Here is a 22,973-nt window from a genome sequence, read left to right on the forward strand (position 1 = left end):
TGAATACTCAGTTTCGATACTACATATGAAGATTGCACACGTATGCACACATGAATGTACATACACATATAACGTATATATATGTTTATAATGTACTGTATATGTAAATGATACTTAAACGTATCATGCACACAGCACCTTCAAGCACCTCGGAAGTGTGCTATAATTAATATACATACTTAGCTATCACTACATGTTGTTATTCTTAATGATTTATCTTCGTTATTGCTGCTACAATGTTGAGGAACGAAGCCAAATCATTTTACTCTTGTCTACTCATATTATGTGATAACAAATAAAACAAATCATGAAAATCTTGATTTTGTCAGGCTAGCTCAGTACCACGAGACCGATCAGCTGACCACGCTCTCGCCCAAAGAACTGCTGTCTGTGGCGCTCGGGGGCGCACCCAGTTCGGATGCCACGGTGGTCGCCATGGTAACGTTGAGCTTCCTGGTACGAGTATGTCTCATATGGCTGTTCTTCTTCCTGCTGAGCGTGGCAGAGAGGACATACAAACAGGTGAGGGTGTGTGTTTAGTATGAGTTCACATGCATAAGGGTGTGCGTGAGAGTGATTTAGTGTACATCGGGGGTCGTCAACCTTTTTCTGGCCAAGGACCCCCTTAGCTGTGAGAGGGATGAAGCAGGGACCCCTCCCACTGCATATTGTATAAAATTGTGTTGCAGATTAAACGATTTCATAGATTTCATAGATAGCTTCATAGACTTGCTTGACCAAACTATCTGTGTATGTTGGATTCATGTGTAGTGTCAGACATTTAACCACTTCACTCTGTACCTGGTCTGCTCTTTTTCCCTCTACACCAAACAAAAAAAAAGCAGAAAATAGACGATCTACTTGTAGATCGACTATTTTTTGGCTAAAGTTCCCCTCGGAATAGGGATGCTAGGGTTCATGTGGTTAATGTAAACACAAAAACAGACCCCCTGTTGAAGACCCCATAATCATAATGATACATTTTTGTACTTATTTCTAAGCATAATCAACATATTTTCCTGTTTTCCTGTGTGGTTATGTGTACATTTCTCTTTGTGTGTTTCAGAGGCTGCTGTTTGCCAAGCTGTTTGGTCACCTGACCTCTGCCCGTAGAGCCAGGAAGTCAGAGGTTCCTCACTTTAGGCTGAAGAAAGTTCAGAACATCAAGATGTGGCTTTCACTGCGATCCTACCTCAAGGTGCGCTCAGTTTGCTCATGCTAAATTACAAACATTTACCATGCAAATAGTTGTAGTTCTCTGGTTAACTACGTATTATTTTATTTTATTATTTATTTGCACATTTAAAACAACACATTTTTAGCAACAGCATAATATTGTGTTGGATGTGCAGGTGAGATTTAGAAAACCCTTTCGGGTTTATAAGGTTAATCTCACCTCACTTAAGAAATACAAGAAAGAAATACAAAGTAATAGAAACCAAAAATAAATTATTTGGCAACATACATACAATTATACAAAAATACAAATACAACAATAGATATACAGTATGAATACTAGAGAAAATACATTTTAGTATAAAATGGTGTAGGTGCAAGTGTGTGTGGTTGGGTGTAAGAGTGGATGTATCAGGGAGTTGTTAAATTTGATTAATCAAATGGGTTTTTAGCTTATATTTAAAATGATTTGGCAAAGCAGCCTTCGATGAGATATTAATATAGCTGTTCCATAGCTGAGCCCCCCTATACCTGATGGAAAATTGACACAGACCAGTACGGAACTTTGGGAGATGTAAATGATTTGCCTGTCTTGTATTAAAATGGTGCACATCACTGTTGAACTGGAAGAAGGCTTTACAGGGCAAAGAAAATGAATCTGGCTGAAGCAGTATTTTGAAAATAAAGTTACAGGTTTGGTATTTATGTAAATTAAAAATTGATAAAATATTAAGTTGTTTGAAAAGTGGGGCAGAATGAGCAGACCAATCACTACACGTAGCAATCCTGCAGATTACATAGATTACGTACATTACGTACAGATAAAAAAGGATAAGGATAATTCCTTTTAACAGGTCGTTCATGAAAGTCCTTGCGGTCTTGTTTCCAATGAGAACCTGTGAGCAATTGGGGTTAAGAGTCTTGCTCAGGGACAAATTTCATATCATCGGCACATATGCTGGGATAGCCTGGAATCGAACCTGGGGCAACCAGGGCCAGCTGGTTCCCTAGGCGGGCTCACTAACCACTCAGCTATGGCCGCCCCTTAGACTTGTTCTTCTTCTATTGTCATTAGTCTCGCGTAGCCAGACAACTGTTCCACAATCTCTGAATGCTATATAGAGTCTTAATTTACACCCCCTGAAATCCCAGAAAGGAAGCTGTCAACCTGTCCGTCATTTCCGTTCACTAAAATACATTTTAAAATGTTTTTGCTATCCATACTGATGAAGGCTGGATAGCCAAAACATCTGTGACCTTTCCTGAGGCATTGAAAGATAATACAAAAAATTACTCCTTGTTTTTGTTGACACTATCTACACACTATAAATATACACACAATCGCATACACTTAGAAAGTGAGTTTGTTAACCTGCGTGATAAACTTTTTGCTAGATACATTTTTAGTTGAATGACTTGTTGTTTGACTTCCCGTGTGTGTGTGTGTGTGTGTGTGTGTGTGTGTGTGTGTGTGTGTGTGTGTGTGTGTGTGTGTGTGTGTGTGTGTGTGTGTGTGTGTGTGTGTGTGTGTGTGTGTGTGTGTGTGTGTGTGTGTGTGTGTGTGTGTGTGTGTGTGTGTGTGTGTGTGTGTGTGTGTGTGTGTGTGTGTGTGTGTGTGTGTGTGTGTGTGTGTGTGTGTACTACAGAGACGAGGTCCTCAGCGTTCGGTTGATGTCATCGTGTCATCTGCCTTCCTCCTCACTTTGTCTGTAGTCTTCATCTGCTGTGCGCAGGTAACTGTGAGTGTACACTTGTACTGCTACTGTATCTTTGTGCGAAACATGTGTTACAAGGATAGTAAGATGAGGAAAATAGAAGAAAGTGAGGACATTTTGCTGGTCCTCTTTTCAAGGGGCTGTATTAGGGCTAAAATGAAGGCCCTGGCACATAGAAGGTGTCAGGCGCTCTCATCGCACCCATCGTTTTTAACTGCTTTAGACACACTGGCGGCACAGATTGAGAGAATCGAGAGAAAGAATGTACACACCTAAGTGAACAGCACGAGCGCACATGTGCATGCATGTTTTATAGTACCTCCCTCATTCCATTCTGATCAGTGCAGTTCAAATTATTAATAAATGTGGTGCAATTATATTGGCCTCAATTGACGGGAGGTTCATTGACACTTTCTATCTGTCAGGGCCTGTTAAGGGTTAGAATTAGAGTTCAGTTAAGGTTAAGCATGTAGTGGTGATGGTTAGAGGTTAAGGTTGGAAATTTGTAAATGAATTTCATCAATGGAAATCAGTTGAAAGTCCTCTGAGCAAATCTTTCAAAATATCTCTACTCATCCCTTCCACCTCTCTCCTCTCTTGCTCTCTCTTATCTCCCTCATGCCCCCCCCCTCCTCTCTCTCTCTCTCTCTCTCTCTGTAGTTGCTTCAGGGTCATGAGACGTTCCTTTCCAGTCACTATAACTGGGAGTTGTTGATCTGGTGTACCAGTCTGTCTCTGTTCCTGCTGCGATTTGTCACGCTGGGATCTGAGACCAGCAAGAAATACAGCAACACATCTATTCTGTTGACAGAACAGGTGCGCACACACACACACACACACACACACACACACACACACACACACACACACACACACTCAGTTCAACATCAGTTTTGATCAGTAACGTGTTTTTCAGATAAAATATAATTTGGAATACATTTCCATCTATGACAATTGTATATTTTGTGTGTCTCAGATTAACTTGTATCTAAAGATGGAGAAGAAACCAAACAAGAAAGAGGAGTTGAATCTGGTGAACAACGTCTTAAAACTGGCTACTAAACTACTGAAGGTACATGTCTGTCTATCGGTCTGTCTGTCTTTATGATAATATTTAGACGTAAGCCTAATTTTCACAGAATAGCTAGAAAACATGGCATGTTTTTCCCTTGAAAATCAGTTGTTTTCGGCAAGCAGCACTGCCATATGATGACGTATCAGACTGCCCTCGATCCTGTAAGTGCCATTGAGCTAGTCTCTCTTGACTCTCTCCATCTCTCCGTAGGAGTTGGATCTTCCGTTCAGACTGTACGGTCTGACTATGAACCCTCTGCTATACAACATCACCCAGGTGGTCATTCTGTCTGCTGTGTCTGGAGTCATATCAGACCTGCTGGGCTTCAACCTCAAGGTCAGAGAGAAACGTGTGTGTGTGTGTGTGTGTGTGTGTGTGTGTGTGTGTGTGTGTGTGTGTGGTGTGTGTGGTGTGTGTGGTGTGTGTGGTGTGTGTGGTGTGTGTGTGTGTGTGTGGGGCCCGGCGTCAGGATGAAATTTGCGGATTTTGGGCGTTTTTTGCTACTTTATTTCGGTTTTAGGGTTAGGTTAGGCTTAAGTTATTTAATTCTTATTTTTGCCTGATTTTACCGATTTTTTTTTTTTATTAAAAAATTCATTATAATAAAATTTAGATTTTTTTTTTCATTTCTTTTTCAAAATAAACTGAGGGGGCACAATTTGAAACTGAGGGGCCAGGCCCCCTCAGGCACCCCTGTGGCGCTGTATGTGTTTGTCAGAGAAAAAGAGTGATAAAGTATATTGTTTGTATTTTTAGCATATAATTTCACAGTTTCGTCATATCATGTGTGTGTAAAGGTTATTACACCCTAACTAGCACATTTTGAATTTGCTAAACGTGTTAGTCCATTTGGGTTAAATGTCTTGGCTGCCACCGCTCTCTCCCTCTCATTCTCTTTCTCTGTCTGTTTTTCTCTCTCTCCCTCTATTTCTTTTCTTTGTCTCTTTTTCCTCTCCCTCCCTCCCTCTTTCTCTATCTGTCTCTGTGTCTCTCCATGTCTGTCTCTCTCGCTGTCTCTCTGGTCCCACCCCTCACACAATCAAACAAGTTTTCCTGCTTGCTGATTTATGTACGTTTTTTATTTTAAGGAAATATATGTTGTATTTATTTATTGAAATGTGTTTGTTCTTTGTCTTTCAACAGCTGTGGAAGATCAAATCATGACAATGAACTGAAGACTGACCTGCCTTCTCTCAACATGGAGAACACTGACTGATTAACTGCCTGGTTTCTCAACAAGCTGATGCGAATTCAGGTTAACAGGGTGGCTATTTGGTTATCTGACTGACAAACTGAGTAGTTAGATGGCTGACTGACTGACTGACTGACTGACTGACTAACTGACTCATAAGTTAGTCTTGACGTATCAGAGTGTTTTGACTTTCAATGTTCTCACTTTGTGCAATTCACAACTTATTTATTACCCACTCAGTGTTCTAAACTAGGTTTTATTTCATTCTAGTTTGTTTCATATTTTAATGTAGGAGACAAAAGCCTACTATCTGTTAACTGTTTAAGTGTTATCGTTGTTGTTGTTGTTGTTATTATTGTTATTATTATTATTATTATTATTATTATGATAATTGTAAGCGATCAGGCACGTTGGGGTCAATTCAGTTTTTATCTTGAAATCATGTGATATCACAATTTTAGCCCACATACAAATACTGAGAGCCGTATTTACAGTGCAACACACACTCACTTGTGCCCAGTATGTCTGTGAATGTCGTCAGTATTCTGACAGACCTTTTTGAAAACACTTCCACGTCAGGGTGGAGCATCAGTGCAGCCAGCATGCTGGAAATGGGAATTGTGTGTGTCCACTCCCAAACATATTTTTACTCACGTTGCTTTGCGTTTTATTTAATCACACAGTTTTATTTTAAGGGTGTTTCTAGCTAAACATACAATATCAATCGTTTTAATTATAAAGATAACGCGCAAGGGGCACTCAGTAGAGCTCATTTCGTCAACAAAAACTAGGATGAAAAATGTTCGTCAACTACCTTTTTGACTGACAAAAACGAAATAAAAACTAGAATTGTGGTTGACCCGACGCGAGTCATGGGTTGTGGCCGCTGGGACCGGAGGAATAGCGTTAGAGGCCATGCAACATGCGATTCAAAATTGGTGCTGATCGGATCCTGCGTTCGTGATATATGGCGTTCTGTTTTTAAGAAATAGACCCCTCCTACTAAATTTGCAAGCCAATTACATTGTCACATCACTATTGAGATCATGTGTATTTAATTTTGAGGGGATTGATCACACAACACTCGACATGTGATTAAAATTTGGGGTTGATTGAACATTTGGATTTTTTTTGCAAAATAGGCTCCCACTGACTTTGGAAGCCAATTACGGACGAACGGTATGGATTATCAAAATACTGTATGATGAGTTTTTATCACATGAGTGGAGAGATCATGTGTACCACTTTTTGCAAAAAGTGTGTTTTGAAGAAAATTCTAAATGGTAGAATATCATCTATATCTATATCTATATCTATCTATATCTATCTAGTCTATAATGGGGAGTTACATCATGATCCAAGGAATATTTGGATTTTATGACCTACAGTTCAAGAGTTGTAGGCCAAAGCATAAAGTGGGCTGTTATAGTGCCACCATGAGGCCAACTGATCTAATTTTCGTTTCCCGCATAGGCCACTGGACTATAAACCTCTTTACCTACTGTGGTAACTGTAACCCTTACAGCTTCAGAGAGAAAGATACTTGAATTGGAGCTGTCCCCTATTCCCATTCTTGTCAATGGGAAAATTGTATTCACTAATACATTAATATAAATTAAACTATATAACATATTGCTTTGCAAACGATTCCTCATGAAGCCGGTCGATTTGACGTATGACTTGTGTGTTCCACCAAAACTGTCGGAGGAGAAGCGCGGCAAACTTTAGTTTATTTCTTTATCATAAAGAAATACATTTGCCCAAGTACTGTACTGCGTTGCTCCTTGGTGCAACCACACTAACTAAGCTATGATGACAAAAACTATGGCAAAATATACTGACAATTTTGTCAAAGAATAGACTAAAATGTTGGGAGGGACTAGTGGCGAAGAGATCCAGTAGAACTACAGCATTTAGGTTGAACTACCCGGAAGAAAACTAGCAGGCACATGCAGCACAACAACAATAACATAATCAATGATTAGCTCAATGACAATGAAGAAAAGACAGACAGTCAAATCTCTCATATGATGTGAAGGACAATACCCTTTGTAAATCAAGCGAAAATCTCAGGGAAAACTTTTTAAGTGACATCTGCAGACAAGTCATTCCAAATTGCATTCATGCACACAAGCTAAAATTATTTTATCAGGTAACGCTGGTGTGTTTATGCTTAACTTGAAATACAACACAAGCTGAAGAAACCACCACTGAACCTGTACTAATTAGAGAAGTGAATGACCCAGAGTTGCTTATCTTAGTTTGTTAAATTAAAAGGTTGATTGACATGCTGTATGAATGTAATGTTTCAGTGTCCAAATATCAGTGAAACAAATATGTACTAAAAAGATGAATGTACATTTAAGAATAATTTATTTGTATGACTAAAACTAATTCCAAATTTGCTGTCAAAATTCACCCTGCAATACGACATGTTAGCATCATTTCCAGGGGGTGTACTTGTACATCAAACTGCCTCACGCTGAGGAAACAGGAGATGGGCTCCTGGCTTACTGTATGGGCCACTTGGCTCAGGAACAGTTGCTTCCCGAGGCTAGTTGCTTACTTGCAAGAAACCCTAAATTGGATTATAAAAATTGTGCTTGCTTCTCAAGAGGATATGGGGAGTTTTGTCATGATCCAAGTAATCGAGTAATAAAACAAATTTACTGGCCAAAACGTGAAGCGGCCCACCATGAGGCTGATTATAAAAATAAAAATAAACGTAGGTGTAATGTCTTCCTTGGCCTACTGGCGGTGTGCATGAAATGTTTGATGATGATCGTTCCAGCGGTATCCAAGATTAGCTGTGCAGAGAGACACACGGTCAGACAAATGTAATATCCGCCTTCTGGGAGATAATTATGGGAGAAAATTATGGGATTGTATATAGATTGATTATAGACATAGATTGATGAGATTGTCTCAACACAGACCAGTTTCACCAAGTCGGTCAAGTATCTGAACTGGAATACAAAGTATGTTCATATGACATTTCTACTTACTCTAGATGTCTGGTCCCGGGGCCACCGACTGCTGCTAGTTTTCTGTTCTACCAACTAGATTCACCTGGGTCTAGATTTGTCTCCGAAAACCAGCAGTAATTTGGGTCCCCAGGACTGGAATTGAGTTGACCTCAACAGTACTCTGTAGACTTCAATGTAGACCAGACCCAGTGTCTGAAAAGTGAACTGAAAAGGGTTTGCACATTTCATACAATCTTATTGTTCACTGTGGCAGGCAATATCAATTAATTTGAGAAAATGTCTTGAACAGTCATACACATACAACATAGAATGCTTCAGTACAGAGTAAGTCGCTGTTTTATTTTTGATTGGTAAGCTAACAGAAAAGTGAGTTGACCCCAGCTCTGAGCTGTTAAGTTTGAACACGTCTGAACATGTATAATAAAGATATGCACTTTAAAAACAGAGGACAAAAAACTGTTACGTTGCGTTTAAATTTTTAAATGTCATTTTTGCTGTTGGCAGATGACAGATTTCTTTCTGTTTATCTACTTGATTCGCTCAACGTGGTCTGTGTAATCTGTTGAAAGTCACTCTAGCTGCAAACAGAAAACACAAAAACAAACTCATAAATCCAGCATATTATACTGTAATGATCATATTAAACAAAATTATTTTACTTTCATACAAATGTGATATTTGTATGATTTCAATGCTGACGTAAATGGTTGCTTCAATTGTTGAGTTTAGCATTTTGTTACATGCTGAGTTGCAAACATTGAAATGTTTTTCAGTTTGTGAAGAAGACCAAAGTGCTTTCTTTTCTTTCTTTTGTTTTTTGTCCCTGCTGGAAATGTATTACAGCAAGTGCTTTAAAAGTTGTTTTTTGCTCTTCGGAAATGCTTTAAATTTGTGTTCATGTTGTTGCTATATATATGTATGTATATATATGTATATATATATACTGTATATACATGTGTATATGTATACACACACATACGTATGTTTATTTTCGCTTTTTGGCATTGTGCTTTTGTTCATTCATTTGTGAAGGTGATTCCTCAAGCTCAGTTGAGACGAGAGAGAAACCAATTTACATAAAAGGTTGTGTTGTGATTCTGTTTTCAACAATATTTAGGAGGCTGTTCTTTTTTGTTGTGAGCTGGTCTGTCCACAAGATTACATTTTTTTTATATAAGAAAGAAAAATAAATGGATGTTGACTTGTACTGACTCATGTCGTTAAACCTCATCAAATTCATTCACTGAGTTTACTTAAAAAGATAAGACAAATATAACTAAAATGTAAATTAAAAACATCTTAAATATTTTTGAAATACTTCATCTTTCACTTAAGGGGCACAATGCCCGTCACATGTCATTTGTCCATGGGTGGTCCAGCCCTATGGAATGTTATTACCATGTCCCAATAAAACACTATTTAATACTCTCCTAATTTGACCATCAAAACTATATTTCAAATGTTTTAGCATTTGCATTTGCATTCCATACATTCCATAGGGCTGGACCACACGACAATCTGCGACGGGTGTTGTCCCGCTTCAGTAAAATAAATAAAAATAAAATATTTAAGGTGGTTTAAATATAAAATGTTAGTTTATACAGAGGGCAATTATAATGTATTAAGGCATATTTGGCTTATTACCCAGGGATCTCTTTATAACAGGTATTTCAGTCAGGAACACTTCAAAGTAGATTTAACCATTTATTGCAACAAATGGAATACAGTCCAGCTTGGCGTTAAAGGCTCTGCTCTTGGAGATGTTCCCTGAATTTTGTCCAAGCAGCATGCTGAGCAAAATCAGGGAATGTTAAGCAAAAACCATTGTATAAAGGTATACAATAGCAATACAATATTATCAATGACATATTAGCTTGAATCAGCAGACATAAATATTATCACAAGTATTTGAGCCTATGCCAGACTCTGATAGAAAGGTGGAGGCTGGGGTGGAGGAGGCAGCTAAGCAGCAGCGAATGCAAAGCAGGCAACAAGACAGCAGAGATTTAGTGAATGCTCTGTTAAAGCGTGAGCTCTGATTGGAGTATATGAATGTGTGACCAGCAGAGCCTGTGAATGGGGAATAGGAGGCTAGGCTGATGTTTACATCAGCTGACTGACAGGCGATTACAACTGAGGCGTGCAAGACTTCCGTGTCCTGCATGAACTAACGCTATGCTTCATTTCACTTAAAACACTTCTATACAGTAGCTATAGAGAGAGAACGTGCCATGTTAACAATGCAGTTGTGGCGGTTTCTTCATTTTATAGTAGTGTGTGTGTGTATTGTTGCTGTCGGGAAGAAACCAGCCAACTCCATTTTTCTGCTTTTGCATAAATCAGTGCTATTGAACAGCCTTTCGTCTGCGTGTTGATTAGAAAAATATTGAACCAATAAAGTATTAAAAAGCGCTTCTGACAAAACCAGCTAACTCCATTGGATCCTCAAACTTTCTGCTAAACCAGCTAAGTCCATCAAAGGGGGGTGGAGTTAGCTGGTTTAAGTGACTCCAGGCTCCACCCCCTTTTGACCTCCAATCTCATTGTGAGCTTGGAGGTCCATTCAGCTGTTCTTATCAATGATGAACATTTTGGAGTAAGCTGGTTTCTGCCCGACAGCAGAGATGTGTGTGTGTGTGTGTGTGTGTGTGTGTGTGTGTGTGTGTGTGTGTGTGTGTGTGTGTGTGTGTGTGTGTTTGTGTGTGTGTATGGCATATACACACACACACACACACACACACACACACACACACACACACACACACACACACACACACACACACACACACACACACACACACACACATTGATGTGACTTTACTTAGTCATGCAACTAGAAAAAGTGCTCCTCGGAGCACTGCCAGACCCCTAGTGGTTGAAATCTGAAGATCAGAGCACTACGTCACGCGAAGCTTGGCCAATCAAAAAGAGGGACAGGTAGGAAAAGAGGGACAGACCGACCGACAAAGCCTCCTGTAGGCCGACCCCCTGGGTCTGGCAAAAACTAAGTAACTTATTATGATATCTATATTGAGGCTTAAGTAATGATTAACTCATGATGAAAACCATGACCCGCCTGGGGGTCCCCCTGGAACCACCAGGCCTATCCAGTGAGCCAGTCCAACTTCGGAGACCCCGGTCAGCCTAACCCACCGTTCCGTGCACTACATGGAAGCTTTGGAACCAACGTCACCAGAGACCCACTCGATACTCTTTCCCACATATGAGCACATTCATCCTGGGCATAGAGGCCACCGAAAAAAGCAGATCTACAAACCCATCACGTATGGCCCATAACTAATGATATATTAACTTTGATTAAGTAATAGTAGCTCATAGGAATAGACTACGTGACAACCAGGAACAATCTGGTCCACCAGAGAGTCGGTTGACCGCCGGAATGTAGACAGCACCAGGGAGCAGTATGGGTTGGCGCCCCAGCCTGTGTCTTCCGTGAGGAAGGAGCCCAAAAACCCACGGAGAGGCCTTTAAGGAGAGCCTTTCAGGCAAGCCGCAAGTTGAGCCTGCAGTACCACCACGGCCCATGACACTATCACGCCGGAGTGAAATGTTTGGAGCGGGGGAGTCTGGTACAACGCACAGGTCCTGGACCTGGTGAGACGAAGGAGGGGCCCGGACAGGAGGCCATCCACAGAGCCTAGTCCCTCCACGTGCCAGAGCCTCCCCTGCTCCCGGCAGAGTAGTTCCCGAGAAGTGGACTTAGTGGCCCTGTCTTTCCCTAAGAGGACTTGATCAACCCCGGCTGGGTCACCTGGGCGAGGTGATGTTGCGAGACCCCAGGCTACAACACTGATGATACGTCCCAGGTGCATCCACGTGATGTTTCATTTATTTATAGTGAATCATTAATGAACAGGAATTAATGATGAAATGAATGGTGAATTAATAAGAGTTAATCATTAATTAAGTGTGAATTACATGTATGAATTTGCTTCCTATAGTAAGTTATGACCCCTTCATCCTCAAATATGACCTAAAACATTTTAGCAGTGTGAAAGACCAGGGTGGCACAAGGTAAAGCTCAGGCCTTTCAAATAGAAGGTTGGTGGTTTGAATCTTGGTCCCAGAGAAGCTTTTACTCTGGGGTTTTGTAAGGCGAGAAGGCTGTATTTAGCCCACCTCCCTCAGGTAGGAGAGGGAGGAGCTTAATTTATATTAAAAAAAAGATGAAAGATTACAGCCAGGCACAAATGTAGAAAGAACTCGCCTTTTTTGGAACGAAGAGTCTTCTCAGTCAAAGTTTTGAACTCACAGTCTCAGTCCTTCAAGTCATGTATCTTACCACTTAACCTCTGGGGTCATGTGAAGATGTATATTTAGATTGTTCAAATCCCATTCAAAGTGGCTATGACTGCCTTCCTTTTGTCATATACAGCCTACATTTGCAAACATTTCAGTGCTGAGTAGACCATGTTACATTTGTGCAACAAGACAACTACATTTCTGACGGCAGACAGTTTAATTGAGACAATATGCGTCGCGATGCATCACTGCTGCGTGCAGAATGTATAATGTACAGTAGGCCTAATAGTTCCTTCTGTAGGCAACTTTAGCCAGCATACTGTATATTATGGTGGAAAAAGTACTCAAATTTTTTACTTAAGTAAAAGTATCAATACCACAATGTAGAAATACTCTGTTAAGTAAAAGTCCGGAATTCAAAATAATACAAAAAAAAATTGGCATCAAAAGTAGTAGTAGTAGCCTGCCGAAGTTTGTGCTTTTTTCCCTTTAAAGGTTTATTTCACTTTCAAAAAAACTTTTGGTAATTTTATCATCTACTCAGGCCTTTGTGAACCCCCCAGACAGTTTTTAAGTTGCTTGATTAATTATTTAGATATTTGATATTCATTTTATCAGACACGCCCCCTTCCTATACAAACCCATTGTAACTTCAAACTCCATTTTAACCATGTTGGATTCATCAAAAACACCCGTCCTTGGTTCTGCTGACTCACCCTGCCCTCCTAATGCGTGAGGGGGCCGTGTTTTTCCGATTACTTTTTTCATTTATTTTATTTAAGTTTTTTATTGTATTTTGTTTTTTTCATTTTCAAAAAAATATATTAAAAATAAATGAAAAAAGTAATTGAAAAAACACGCCCCCTCACGCATGATGATGCTCCACCATGGTTCATACTTTCTCTGGTCTCTTGCACGCTCTTGAGTGAAAGATCAGATAAAGGTGCAAGAGTCAGGTAAAAGTTGGAAAACTGTCCTGATTAGATTTGAACCAGTAACCTTCTGGTTGCAAGTGCTGTATCTAAACCACTGCACCACAGAGGTCCTTACCTGTTCTGTTGACTTGCGTGCAATTTCCTCAAAGGTTAGATAAAGGTAAAAGCCCCAGGTAAAAGGTAGAAAGATGTCCTTGCGGGATTTGAACTCAGGACCTTCAGTGTGCAAGGACTGTATCTTAACCACTGCTCCACCATGGTAAATACTTTCTCTAGTCTCTTGCACGCTGTTGAGTGAAAGATCAGATAAAGGTGCAAGAGTCAGGAAAAAGTTGGAAAACTGTCCTGGTTGGATTTGAACCGGTAACCTTCTGGTTGCAAGTGCTGTATCTAAACCAATGCACCACAGAGGTTCTCACTTGTTCTGTTAACTTAACCTGCCAAAATTTGTACTTTTTTCCCTTTAAATACAGCACCGAAGTCCTGACATCACTGCCAGTAGAGGGCGCATTACGCAGGTTCATGGCTTTACTTATTGTATTGATATCCTCATTGGGGAATCTTAGATCGCTTCATATAAGAACTGTGTTCCAAAAATAAACACACCACCCTGGAGTTTTTATCCATATGGATATGAAGCATCGACTGAAGGTGTAAATGTACACATTTACCCAAAGAGTAACACAATATAAACACTAGAAACGAGTCAAACAACCCAAAGACTACCTTTCCCATGAACGCGGCTGCTGTGGGGACAGTGATATCAGACCCGGAAGTAGTAGTTCTTAAGACTTTTAAGGCAGAATTCATTCCATTTTCGCCAGAAACAGGCTGTATCAAATATGAATGAATATCATAAACGATGCAGAGCCACCCCCCTGACAAAAACGCCAGGGTGGTGTGTTTATGTTTGGAACACAGTTCTTATATGACGTGATCTAACATTCCCAAATGGGGATTTCAACACAAAAAATTAAGCCACGAACCCTGGAACAGTGCCCTCTACTGGCCCTCTACTGGCAGTGACGTCAGACTTCGGTGCTCTATATCCATTGCCATTGACAATGCATTGGGCGTTTAAAGTTAAATATCTCAAAAACTACAAAACATTTCAAAGTAAAAAGTTCAAGCATTTGTGTCCACAGTAAGATGAATTATAAAAAGTGTGAATGGAGGTTCTAGGTGAAAGCGTTGTTTGAGGTGCCAAAACTTTTAGAGGAGTACCTAAAAAAAACACTTTCACCTAGAAACTCTTGTCCATTTTGCCATTGACCATCACTGCTTTTATAGATTTTAGGGGGAAAAGTACAAACTTTGGCAGGCTATTAGTCCTACATACTTACACCTAGAAACCCCATTCAAACTTTAAAATGTTCATCTTACTGTGAACAATGTTTGCCTGAAAACAAATCTTTGAAATGTTTCATAGGTTTAGAAATGTACTCCTCTAAAATTTTTGGCACCTCAAACAACGCTTTCACCTAGAACCTCCATTCACACTTTTTATAATTCATCTTACTGTGGACACAAATGCTTGAACTTTTTACTTTGAAATGTTTTGTAGTTTTTGAGATATTTAACTTTAAACGCCCAATGCATTGTCAATGGCAATGGATATAGAGCACCGAAGTCTGACGTCACTGCCAGTAGAGGGCCAGTAGAGGGCGCTGTTCCAGGGTTACTGTGGACATGTATGCTTGAGATTGACACAGTGGTTCTTACTTATCATGTTCACTTGCGTGCTATTCACTGAAAGATTAGATAAAGGTAAAAGCGCCAGGTAAAAGTTGGAAAAAATATCTGGCTGGATTTGAACCGGGATCCTTCTGGTTGCAAGCCCTGTATATAAACCACTGCACCACAATGGTTCATACTTATGCTCTTCACTTGCGTGATGTTCAGTGAAAGATTAGATAAAGGTAAAAGCTCCAGGTAAAAGTTGGAAAGATGTCCCTGCGGAATTGGAACTCAGGACCTTCTGCATGTATAATCTGAGTTCCCAGAAGTTTTCGCCAGCTCGGCGAGGAACTTCTGGGCCAGAGCCCTGGTATTTGTGGGCGGGATGTAACTTACGCTCAGAATCTGAGCGGACACGCCTCTTACCGGTCTGAGAGCTGTGCAACTCGTCTAAAAAGTCAGACGAGAGGCAAACAGCAGTACACAACAATGGCAGCCGCAATTTCTCAAGGGGAAATTGATTCCCGTCGATCCTATTTAGATGTAGCCTGGTAAACCCCCCTCCCTCCGGAAATCTCATTTGCATTTGGTTTCAGGAAGGAGGGTCTGGGATTGCTCACAGAGTAAAGCTGCCCGAACCACTGCGCATACGAACCAATCAGCGGCTGCTAGGGGCGGGATCATCCAATCACCTGCCTAGTAGCTTGAAAAAATGAAACTCCATCTGTCATCGATTCTGCGCCCGGAGTCTCAGATGCAAGTACGCTGTGAAACAAAATGTGTGTCGCAAGCTTCTTCCATTTGACGGAGTGAGGTTAATTTAGATGCAACACCCAGTGCATGTGGATCCCGCCCCCTTTTCTTCATTAGCTGTTGATTTGAATCACAACGCAGTGGCCGCGCCCCTGCTGTCCAAGCTCCGACGCAATGCCTCCCAGACTACTGCATGTAAGGCCTGTATCTTAACCACTGCTCCACCATGGTTCATACTTTCTCGGGTCTCTTGCACGCTCTTCAGTGAAAGATCAGATAAAGGTGCAAGAGTCAGGTAAAAGTTGGAAAACTGTCCTGGATGGATTTGAACCGGTAACCTTCTGGTTGCAAGTGCTGTATTGTAGATCATTTCTATTGAATCCATAAAAGGCTTTCCAACAACACTGCTTTAAGAGGTTATAGAAACGTGAGATTATTGCAGACAGGTTACGACAGACAACGATGAATATAATCACATATTAGTTTATTCAAATAGTCAGCCATACATAAGCCAATAACACAAGCTGAAGCAGACCGCTGCAGGTCTGCCTAGGATTTCACAGGATTCAGGGTGTCTTTATACATGAGCTGAATGTCGTCACAGTGTAATCCAAGTACATTCATTAATGTTATTTGTGAAACAATTTACCCATCTGAGAGCTTTGACCTCTCCAAGTCCATGTCACATTGACTGGTCAAACCGGGAACCCCTGTCTTACATTTGCCATTTCTTGTCTATAAGTAACCTGTTGACTTTAGGATGGGATATCCTAATGTCCGAATCTATGTTGTGCTGTGTCACAAGTCATGCATCTTAACTCGTGTGTCTAGGTTCTTATTACTGTGGTGGTCCGTGTATTTTGCAATGAGTCTTTCACAACTCCAGGTATGACATTACGTTACTGAGCGGACTGGGTGAGAGTTTAGAGTGTCAGTTTGCAGCAGGCTGCAAACTTTCCCGCCTCTGACTCTGTCCTTCTGTCACCCTGTATCTGACAAGGCCTCTTACCCAGCTCTCTACTAATACATTCAAAAAGTGGTAAACTTCATATATAACACTAAAAGAGTACAACATTCCCTCCTTCCAACGGTTAAAACCGTTGGATCTATAGTTATATATGTGCTTTAAACCGATATGAGATCAATATTTCTTATTGGCACGTTTGCACCATGTTTCCATGTTTTTTAATAACTGCTGTTCTTACTTTGGACTCCTTGCAGATGAAAAAAAAATCCTTTTTACAATAATTTTAAACAGTGCTGTGTTTTACAAAGTTGGTTTACATATTTTTCAATACATATACAGTACATTCACATGTTTTTTCCCTTGCTTAGTTACATTACATTTGTGTGAGGCTTACACATTAATATCTTTTTATTAATATATCTTAGCTCTTTACACTCTTTGGGTAATTAATGTACATCAATGCAAACTTTAACTTTAACTTGTTTGGGCCTTTTTTACTGTGACCCCCAATGTTGGGACGTGTGTCTTCCCTCCTTGGCTACATTTTTCCCGCCACATTTGTCAACAATGACTGTTGATAATGAGAAACTAATCTCTCATTATCTGACAGCTTTAATCACATTCTTTGGAGTCGATGGTCTGAAATTACTGATTACTTGCGTATTTCCTCCCCTCGTTATTCCCGCATTCGAACATCCCGGAAGTCGATGGTTGAGACTCTTACGACTCTCTTCCTTCGTTGTTCCCGCTTTGGTGCTCCTGTGATTGAAGTGCCATAGTCCTGTTGACTACGGTCATCCCGACTGTTGTTTCATTTCTTTCTTTGTCATTCCACTCAGCCTCTGAGGAGACAGTATGTTGTCAGATGGGGGTCCTATTGTCTTTATCCTAGTCTCCACTCTCGGGTGAGGAGCCTGTGTGCGTGACAGAATTTCTGTCCACTCTGTGATCTGGCCATCTTGCTGTCGCCAACAGGCCGAACTCCTCTTTGTAGTCATTCGTCTGGGGTGTCATCAAACTTTAAGTCGGATGGGTTCACCCCACCTTCTTGGCTTTCTTTTGCTCAGGTGTTGTCTTCGGGTTCCTAAAGAACTGTTAACATATGTGCTACAAACATATTTTATTCCTCATAGCCTAATTATTTCTCTAGATTCTGATCTTATTTAGCATTTTACTTAGACCTTGTCTTACTTTATCCAAGTTTTCTTATGCTACCGCATCGTGTATTTGACTGAAAACAAAAGAAAAACAAAAAAAAAACATTATTTACGTTACAATCTGATGTCCTGTATATATTTTAATTTAAATAAGGCCCTCCTTTTTCCCTGTCTCTCTTTCTTATTATTCTTTTAGCATAAACCAATGTTTTAATCAGATCGTGCACCGTACCACAGATATTTACCTTATTTATAATTTTTTCAGTATAGTTCATACTTTATAAAAAATAAAAAAATAATGTGGTACTCCATGTCTCCAATGTTACACATGATATTGTAATAACAATAATAATCTTTACATAACTTTCATCAGTGAAATTAATATTTCATGACACTTTACCAGTATTGGTACCCTCCTGGTGCATGTCATGCACATTACACCTATATTGTTTTGAGTGGAAAAACCCACAATTTAATGCTATTTCCTATCACATATGTAGTTTCAAATGCCAGTTTCCTGTCACCCATTTATTGACTATGGGCTGTATGCTGCCTGTAAATCCAATCTATGCCTGTCCTGTTTTTGCTTGCAAGCCTGCTTCAATCAGCTGGGGGAATCCCTTGTGGCTGTGTGTGGTTGGTTATCTGGCCAGTAGAGGCGGGAAAATCTCTAGGAGCACGATCACATGAGACAAACATAGTTCTCACGTTACAGGGAAACCTGCATTCTGTGTGCAGTCGTTCCCCACCCTCCTCTTTCCCCAGCCCCCCCCTTATCATTTGGCCGTTTTTTCTTCCCACCCATGTTGTCAGTCACTCTGTGAGTGACGGCTTGATACGTTACAGCCACACCCCTCAGACGGATCCTTGGCTAAAGACGAACCTATCCCGTCTGATGGACGTAACAGCATTTTATTGGCTGCTTAATGTTATTGAGACATGGCCTTGCACTTTCTGGTGGACACAAATTCACTGCTTTCAGGCTGTCCGGTTTCATAGTTTGAACCACAGGCAGTTTGGGAAAAACCGGCTTTTGACTTTTAACATATCTAAATTACTTAGTTTTGATGTTATCATTATTCCAATTATGTTTATTTTATCATTTCATATCCTAATACTTTTGGTATTACAATATCTGGTGCACACTGTGTACTCACGATCTCACATTGGATGTAAATATTTTATTTTAAAATTGACCTACTCTGACAGCATCCTTTACATCTGAGGGCTGTTTGAAGACTCTTGGCACCTTTGTTCTATTGGGATGCATTCTAGGAGAGAGAGAAACAGAGAAAACGTCTATGTCCCCAATACACCTCATATGTATCATAATTTTGTCTACTTGGATATATACTTAAATTTGTCTGGGAGTCTTAAACTTCTTTCTTCGTTGGTTGGTGGCTTTCTAAACAAACCAAAAACAAACATCAGACAGTTACTCTTTAGCTTCTTTCAAATATGTCTAAAAATGTTTTATTGGACATCAATTATTTCAACTTAGTCTTTTACTCCATCCCTCTGACCCAGATTCTAGAGAACAGAGAGAGAGAATTACTAGCATTATTTTATAACATGTTTAGTTAATATTAACAGTTTTCAGTCAAATATATCAATGCATACAAAACCTGCAGGAGTCTCTCTTCCATCTATTAATATGTATCTATATATATAACTCCTCAAGTGTCTTAATTTCTTTTGGCTTTTCTCCCGGAAATGCCTGGGCCTGATCAAATTGTTATGTGGCAAAGTTCCCGGAAATACCTCAACTATTTTGAGTTCTTACAGACATTACCTAGGTTAATTATAAGTTTTAAGTCGGTTGCCGACAACATCATATGTTTTCCTTAGTGCAAATCCTTATTCATTTATTTTGTATCTGCGAATTTCATTGTCTTGCACCACATTCCTATGGCCGCTTAAATCTGGGTTTGAGATGAGCGTATAAAGTTACACTCCCCTTTGTAGCCCCAGCCAATGTAGTGTGACCATGAAATCCATAGATTGATTGTTTTCAGTATTTGCACAATCTATTTGCACAAGCTGTTAATCAGACCTTATTCCCTCCTTTAAAACATATTAATTATGTTTTAATTAACTGGATTTCTCCACTTTAATTCTAAATTAAACTTATTGTCTATATCCAGGACTGTAGAGCATCATACAGTTATTTTCTGCTCTTAACATTTCAACACACATTCTCACATCTTTTACACACACATTATCACCCATGTTTGTGGCCATATGTAAATAGCCGAATATGCTTTATCTTAAGTGTTTGAAGAAAAACATGTTTTTGATTGATCAGGTCACAACCATGTTTTTCACACAATCATCATACTTGTGCTGACATTGTTTTTTATGCTGTTAGTAAGGTAAAGCTGTGACGTCACATTTATAGCACTTTGAATAGCAATTAGCAATTGACATTTATGCACATATTTTTCTCAAATGGAATGTAGGCAAAAGGCTTAACACAAAGGTCCTTATAAAAAATATATCCACAAGTAGTTGAGAGGATTTACTTTTTTTCAAATAAAACAAGTCTCAAGTTTTTAGACCCAGCTATGATTATCACGTCCACGAATCGTAACATGCTCCGAAAATAAATCCAAACATCTTTCAGAAGAATTGATAATGCCACGGTTACCATTACCTACATTCCGGACTGTTTCTTCTGATTACGAAACTGTAAATACCTTCACCAGGTATAATTGTGATGAATCTCAGAAACAATGAAACCACCCTTTGATAAGAGTGAAAACGTCGTAGCTACTACATCATTGTTTGAGTACGTATCCCGTCAGGGAGTCAGCTGTTTCTAAGGATAGACTCAGTGTGTTAAACCCGAGCCAATGCACATACATTCCATACATTCCTGTGACCTCTCCAGTTTCAGCAGTCTGTTGGGCCTCTCGTCTGTTTCCCTTAATAAGTTTGGTTTAAAGCAAACTGAGACCATTTCGTGGTAGCCTACGGAATCTTTTCTTCACATTTCATACATTCCTACTCTCATATTGTTATGTATATATATTTATATATATAAAAAATACATATTTTTATCAAAAAAAGATAATCTACCTGCTTATATGTTCAGAAGGCCTTCTTTCTCAGGGAATGTGCGTCTGAGATTCCGTTTTTTGCATCCAGTCTGTGGTCTCGTACTTTATCCTGTTCGATTGACGCCATTAATGTAGATCATTTCTATTGAATCCATAAAAGGCTTTCCAACAACACTGCTTTAAGAGGTTATAGAAACGTGAGATTATTGCAGACAGGTTACGACAGACAACGATGAATATAATCACATATTAGTTTATTCAAATAGTCAGCCATACATAAGCCAATAACACAAGCTGAAGCAGACCGCTGCAGGTCTGCCTAGGATTTCACAGGATTCAGGGTGTCTTTATACATGAGCTGAATGTCGTCACAGTGTAATCCAAGTACATTCATTAATGTTATTCGTGAAACAATTTACCCATCTGAGAGCTTTGACCTCTCCAAGTCCATGTCACATTGACTGGTCAAACCGGGAACCCCTGTCTTACATTTGCCAGTTCTTGTCTATAAGTAACCTGTTGACTTTAGGATGGGATATCCTAATGTCCGAATCTATGTTGTGCTGTGTCACAAGTCATGCATCTTAACTCGTGTGTCTAGGTTCTTATTACTGTGGTGGTCCGTGTATTTTGCAATGAGTCTTTCACAACTCCAGGTATGACATTACGTTACTGAGCGGACTGGGTGAGAGTTTAGAGTGTCAGTTTGCAGCAGGCTGCAAACTTTCCCGCCTCTGACTCTGTCCTTCTGTCACCCTGTATCTGACAAGGCCTCTTACCCAGCTCTCTACTAATACATTCAAAAAGTGGTAAACTTCATATATAACACTAAAAGAGTACAACAGTATCTAAACCACTGCACCACAGAGGTCCTTACCTGTTCTATTGACTTGCGTGCACTTTTCTGAAAGATTAGATAAAGGTAAAAGCCCCAGGTAAAAGTTAGAAAGATGTCCTTGTGGGATTTGAACTCAGGACCTTCAGTATGCAAGGCCTGAATCTTAACCACTGCTCCACCATGGTACATGCTTTCTCTGGTCTCTTGCGCGCTCTTGAGTGAAAGATCAGATAAAGGTGCAAGAGTCAGGTAAAAGTTGGAAAACTGTCCTGGTTGGATTTGAACCGGTAACCTTCTGGTTGCAAGTGCTGTATCTAAACCACTGCACCACAGAGGTCCTTACCTGTTCTGTTGACTTGCGTGCAGTTTTCTCAAAGATTAGATAAAGGTAAAAGCCCCAGGTAAAAGTCAGAAAGATGTCATTGCGGGATTTGAACTCAGGACCTTCAGTATGCAAGGCCTGAATCTTAACCACTGCTCCACCATGGTACATACTTTCTCTGGTCTCTTGCACGCTCTTGAGTAAAAGATCAGATAAAGGTGCAAGAGTCAGGTGAAAGTTGGAAAACTGTCCTGGTTGGATTTGAACCGGTAACCTTCTGGTTGCAAGTGCTGTATCTAAACCAATGCACCACAGAGGTTCTCACTTGTTCTGTTAACTTAGCCTGGCAAAATTTGTAATTCTTTCCCTTTAAATACAGCACCGAAGTCCTGACATCACTGCCAGTAGAGGGCGCATTACGCAGGTTCATGGCTTTACTTATTGTATTGATATCTTCATTGGGGAATCTTAGATCGCTTCATATAAGAACTGTGTTCCAAAAATAAACACACCACCCTGGCGGTTTTATCCATATGGATATGAAGCATCGACTGAAGGTGTAAATAAATGTACACATTTACCCAAAGAGTAACACAATATAAACACTAGAAACGAGTCAAACAACCCAAAGACTACCTTTCCCATGAACGCGGCTGCTGTGGGGACAGTGATATCAGACCCGGAAGTAGTAGTTCTTAAGACTTTTAAGGCAGAATTCATTCCATTTTCGCCAGAAACAGGCTGTATCAAATATGAATGAATATCATAAACGATGCAGAGCCACCCCCCTGACAAAAACGCCAGGGTGGTGTGTTTATGTTTGGAACACAGTTCTTATATGACGTGATCTAACATTC

At 40.0% G+C, this 22,973-nt stretch overlaps 2 protein-coding genes across 5 annotated transcripts in view; both read left to right on the forward strand.

The window, feature by feature from the left end:
- LOC308079429 (protein PHTF2) overlaps positions 1 to 9,350 on the forward strand; it is a 50,622-nt gene extending 41,272 nt beyond the window's left edge. For 3 of the 4 annotated variants that reach the window (XM_080420905.1, XM_080420908.1, XM_080420907.1), the window contains 7 exons: positions 330 to 522; positions 1,067 to 1,198; positions 2,823 to 2,915; positions 3,552 to 3,707; positions 3,868 to 3,963; positions 4,177 to 4,302; positions 5,110 to 9,350. In XM_080420905.1, the coding sequence (XP_080277031.1) occupies positions 330 to 522; positions 1,067 to 1,198; positions 2,823 to 2,915; positions 3,552 to 3,707; positions 3,868 to 3,963; positions 4,177 to 4,302; positions 5,110 to 5,130 (817 nt within the window). In that variant the 3' untranslated portion in view covers positions 5,131 to 9,350. The remainder of the gene's footprint in view (positions 1 to 329; positions 523 to 1,066; positions 1,199 to 2,822; positions 2,916 to 3,551; positions 3,708 to 3,867; positions 3,964 to 4,176; positions 4,303 to 5,109) is intronic. The other variant, XM_080420906.1, reaches the window with a different exon arrangement.
- The window catches only part of llph (LLP homolog, long-term synaptic facilitation factor), a 152,723-nt gene that overhangs the window by 53,503 nt on the left and 76,247 nt on the right, over positions 1 to 22,973 (forward strand). The window lies entirely within an intron of this gene.

Source organism: Gymnoscopelus braueri (genome assembly GCF_963280865.1).
Source record: "Gymnoscopelus braueri genome assembly, chromosome: 23".
In the NCBI taxonomy this organism is placed as follows: Eukaryota; Metazoa; Chordata; class Actinopteri; order Myctophiformes; family Myctophidae; genus Gymnoscopelus; species Gymnoscopelus braueri.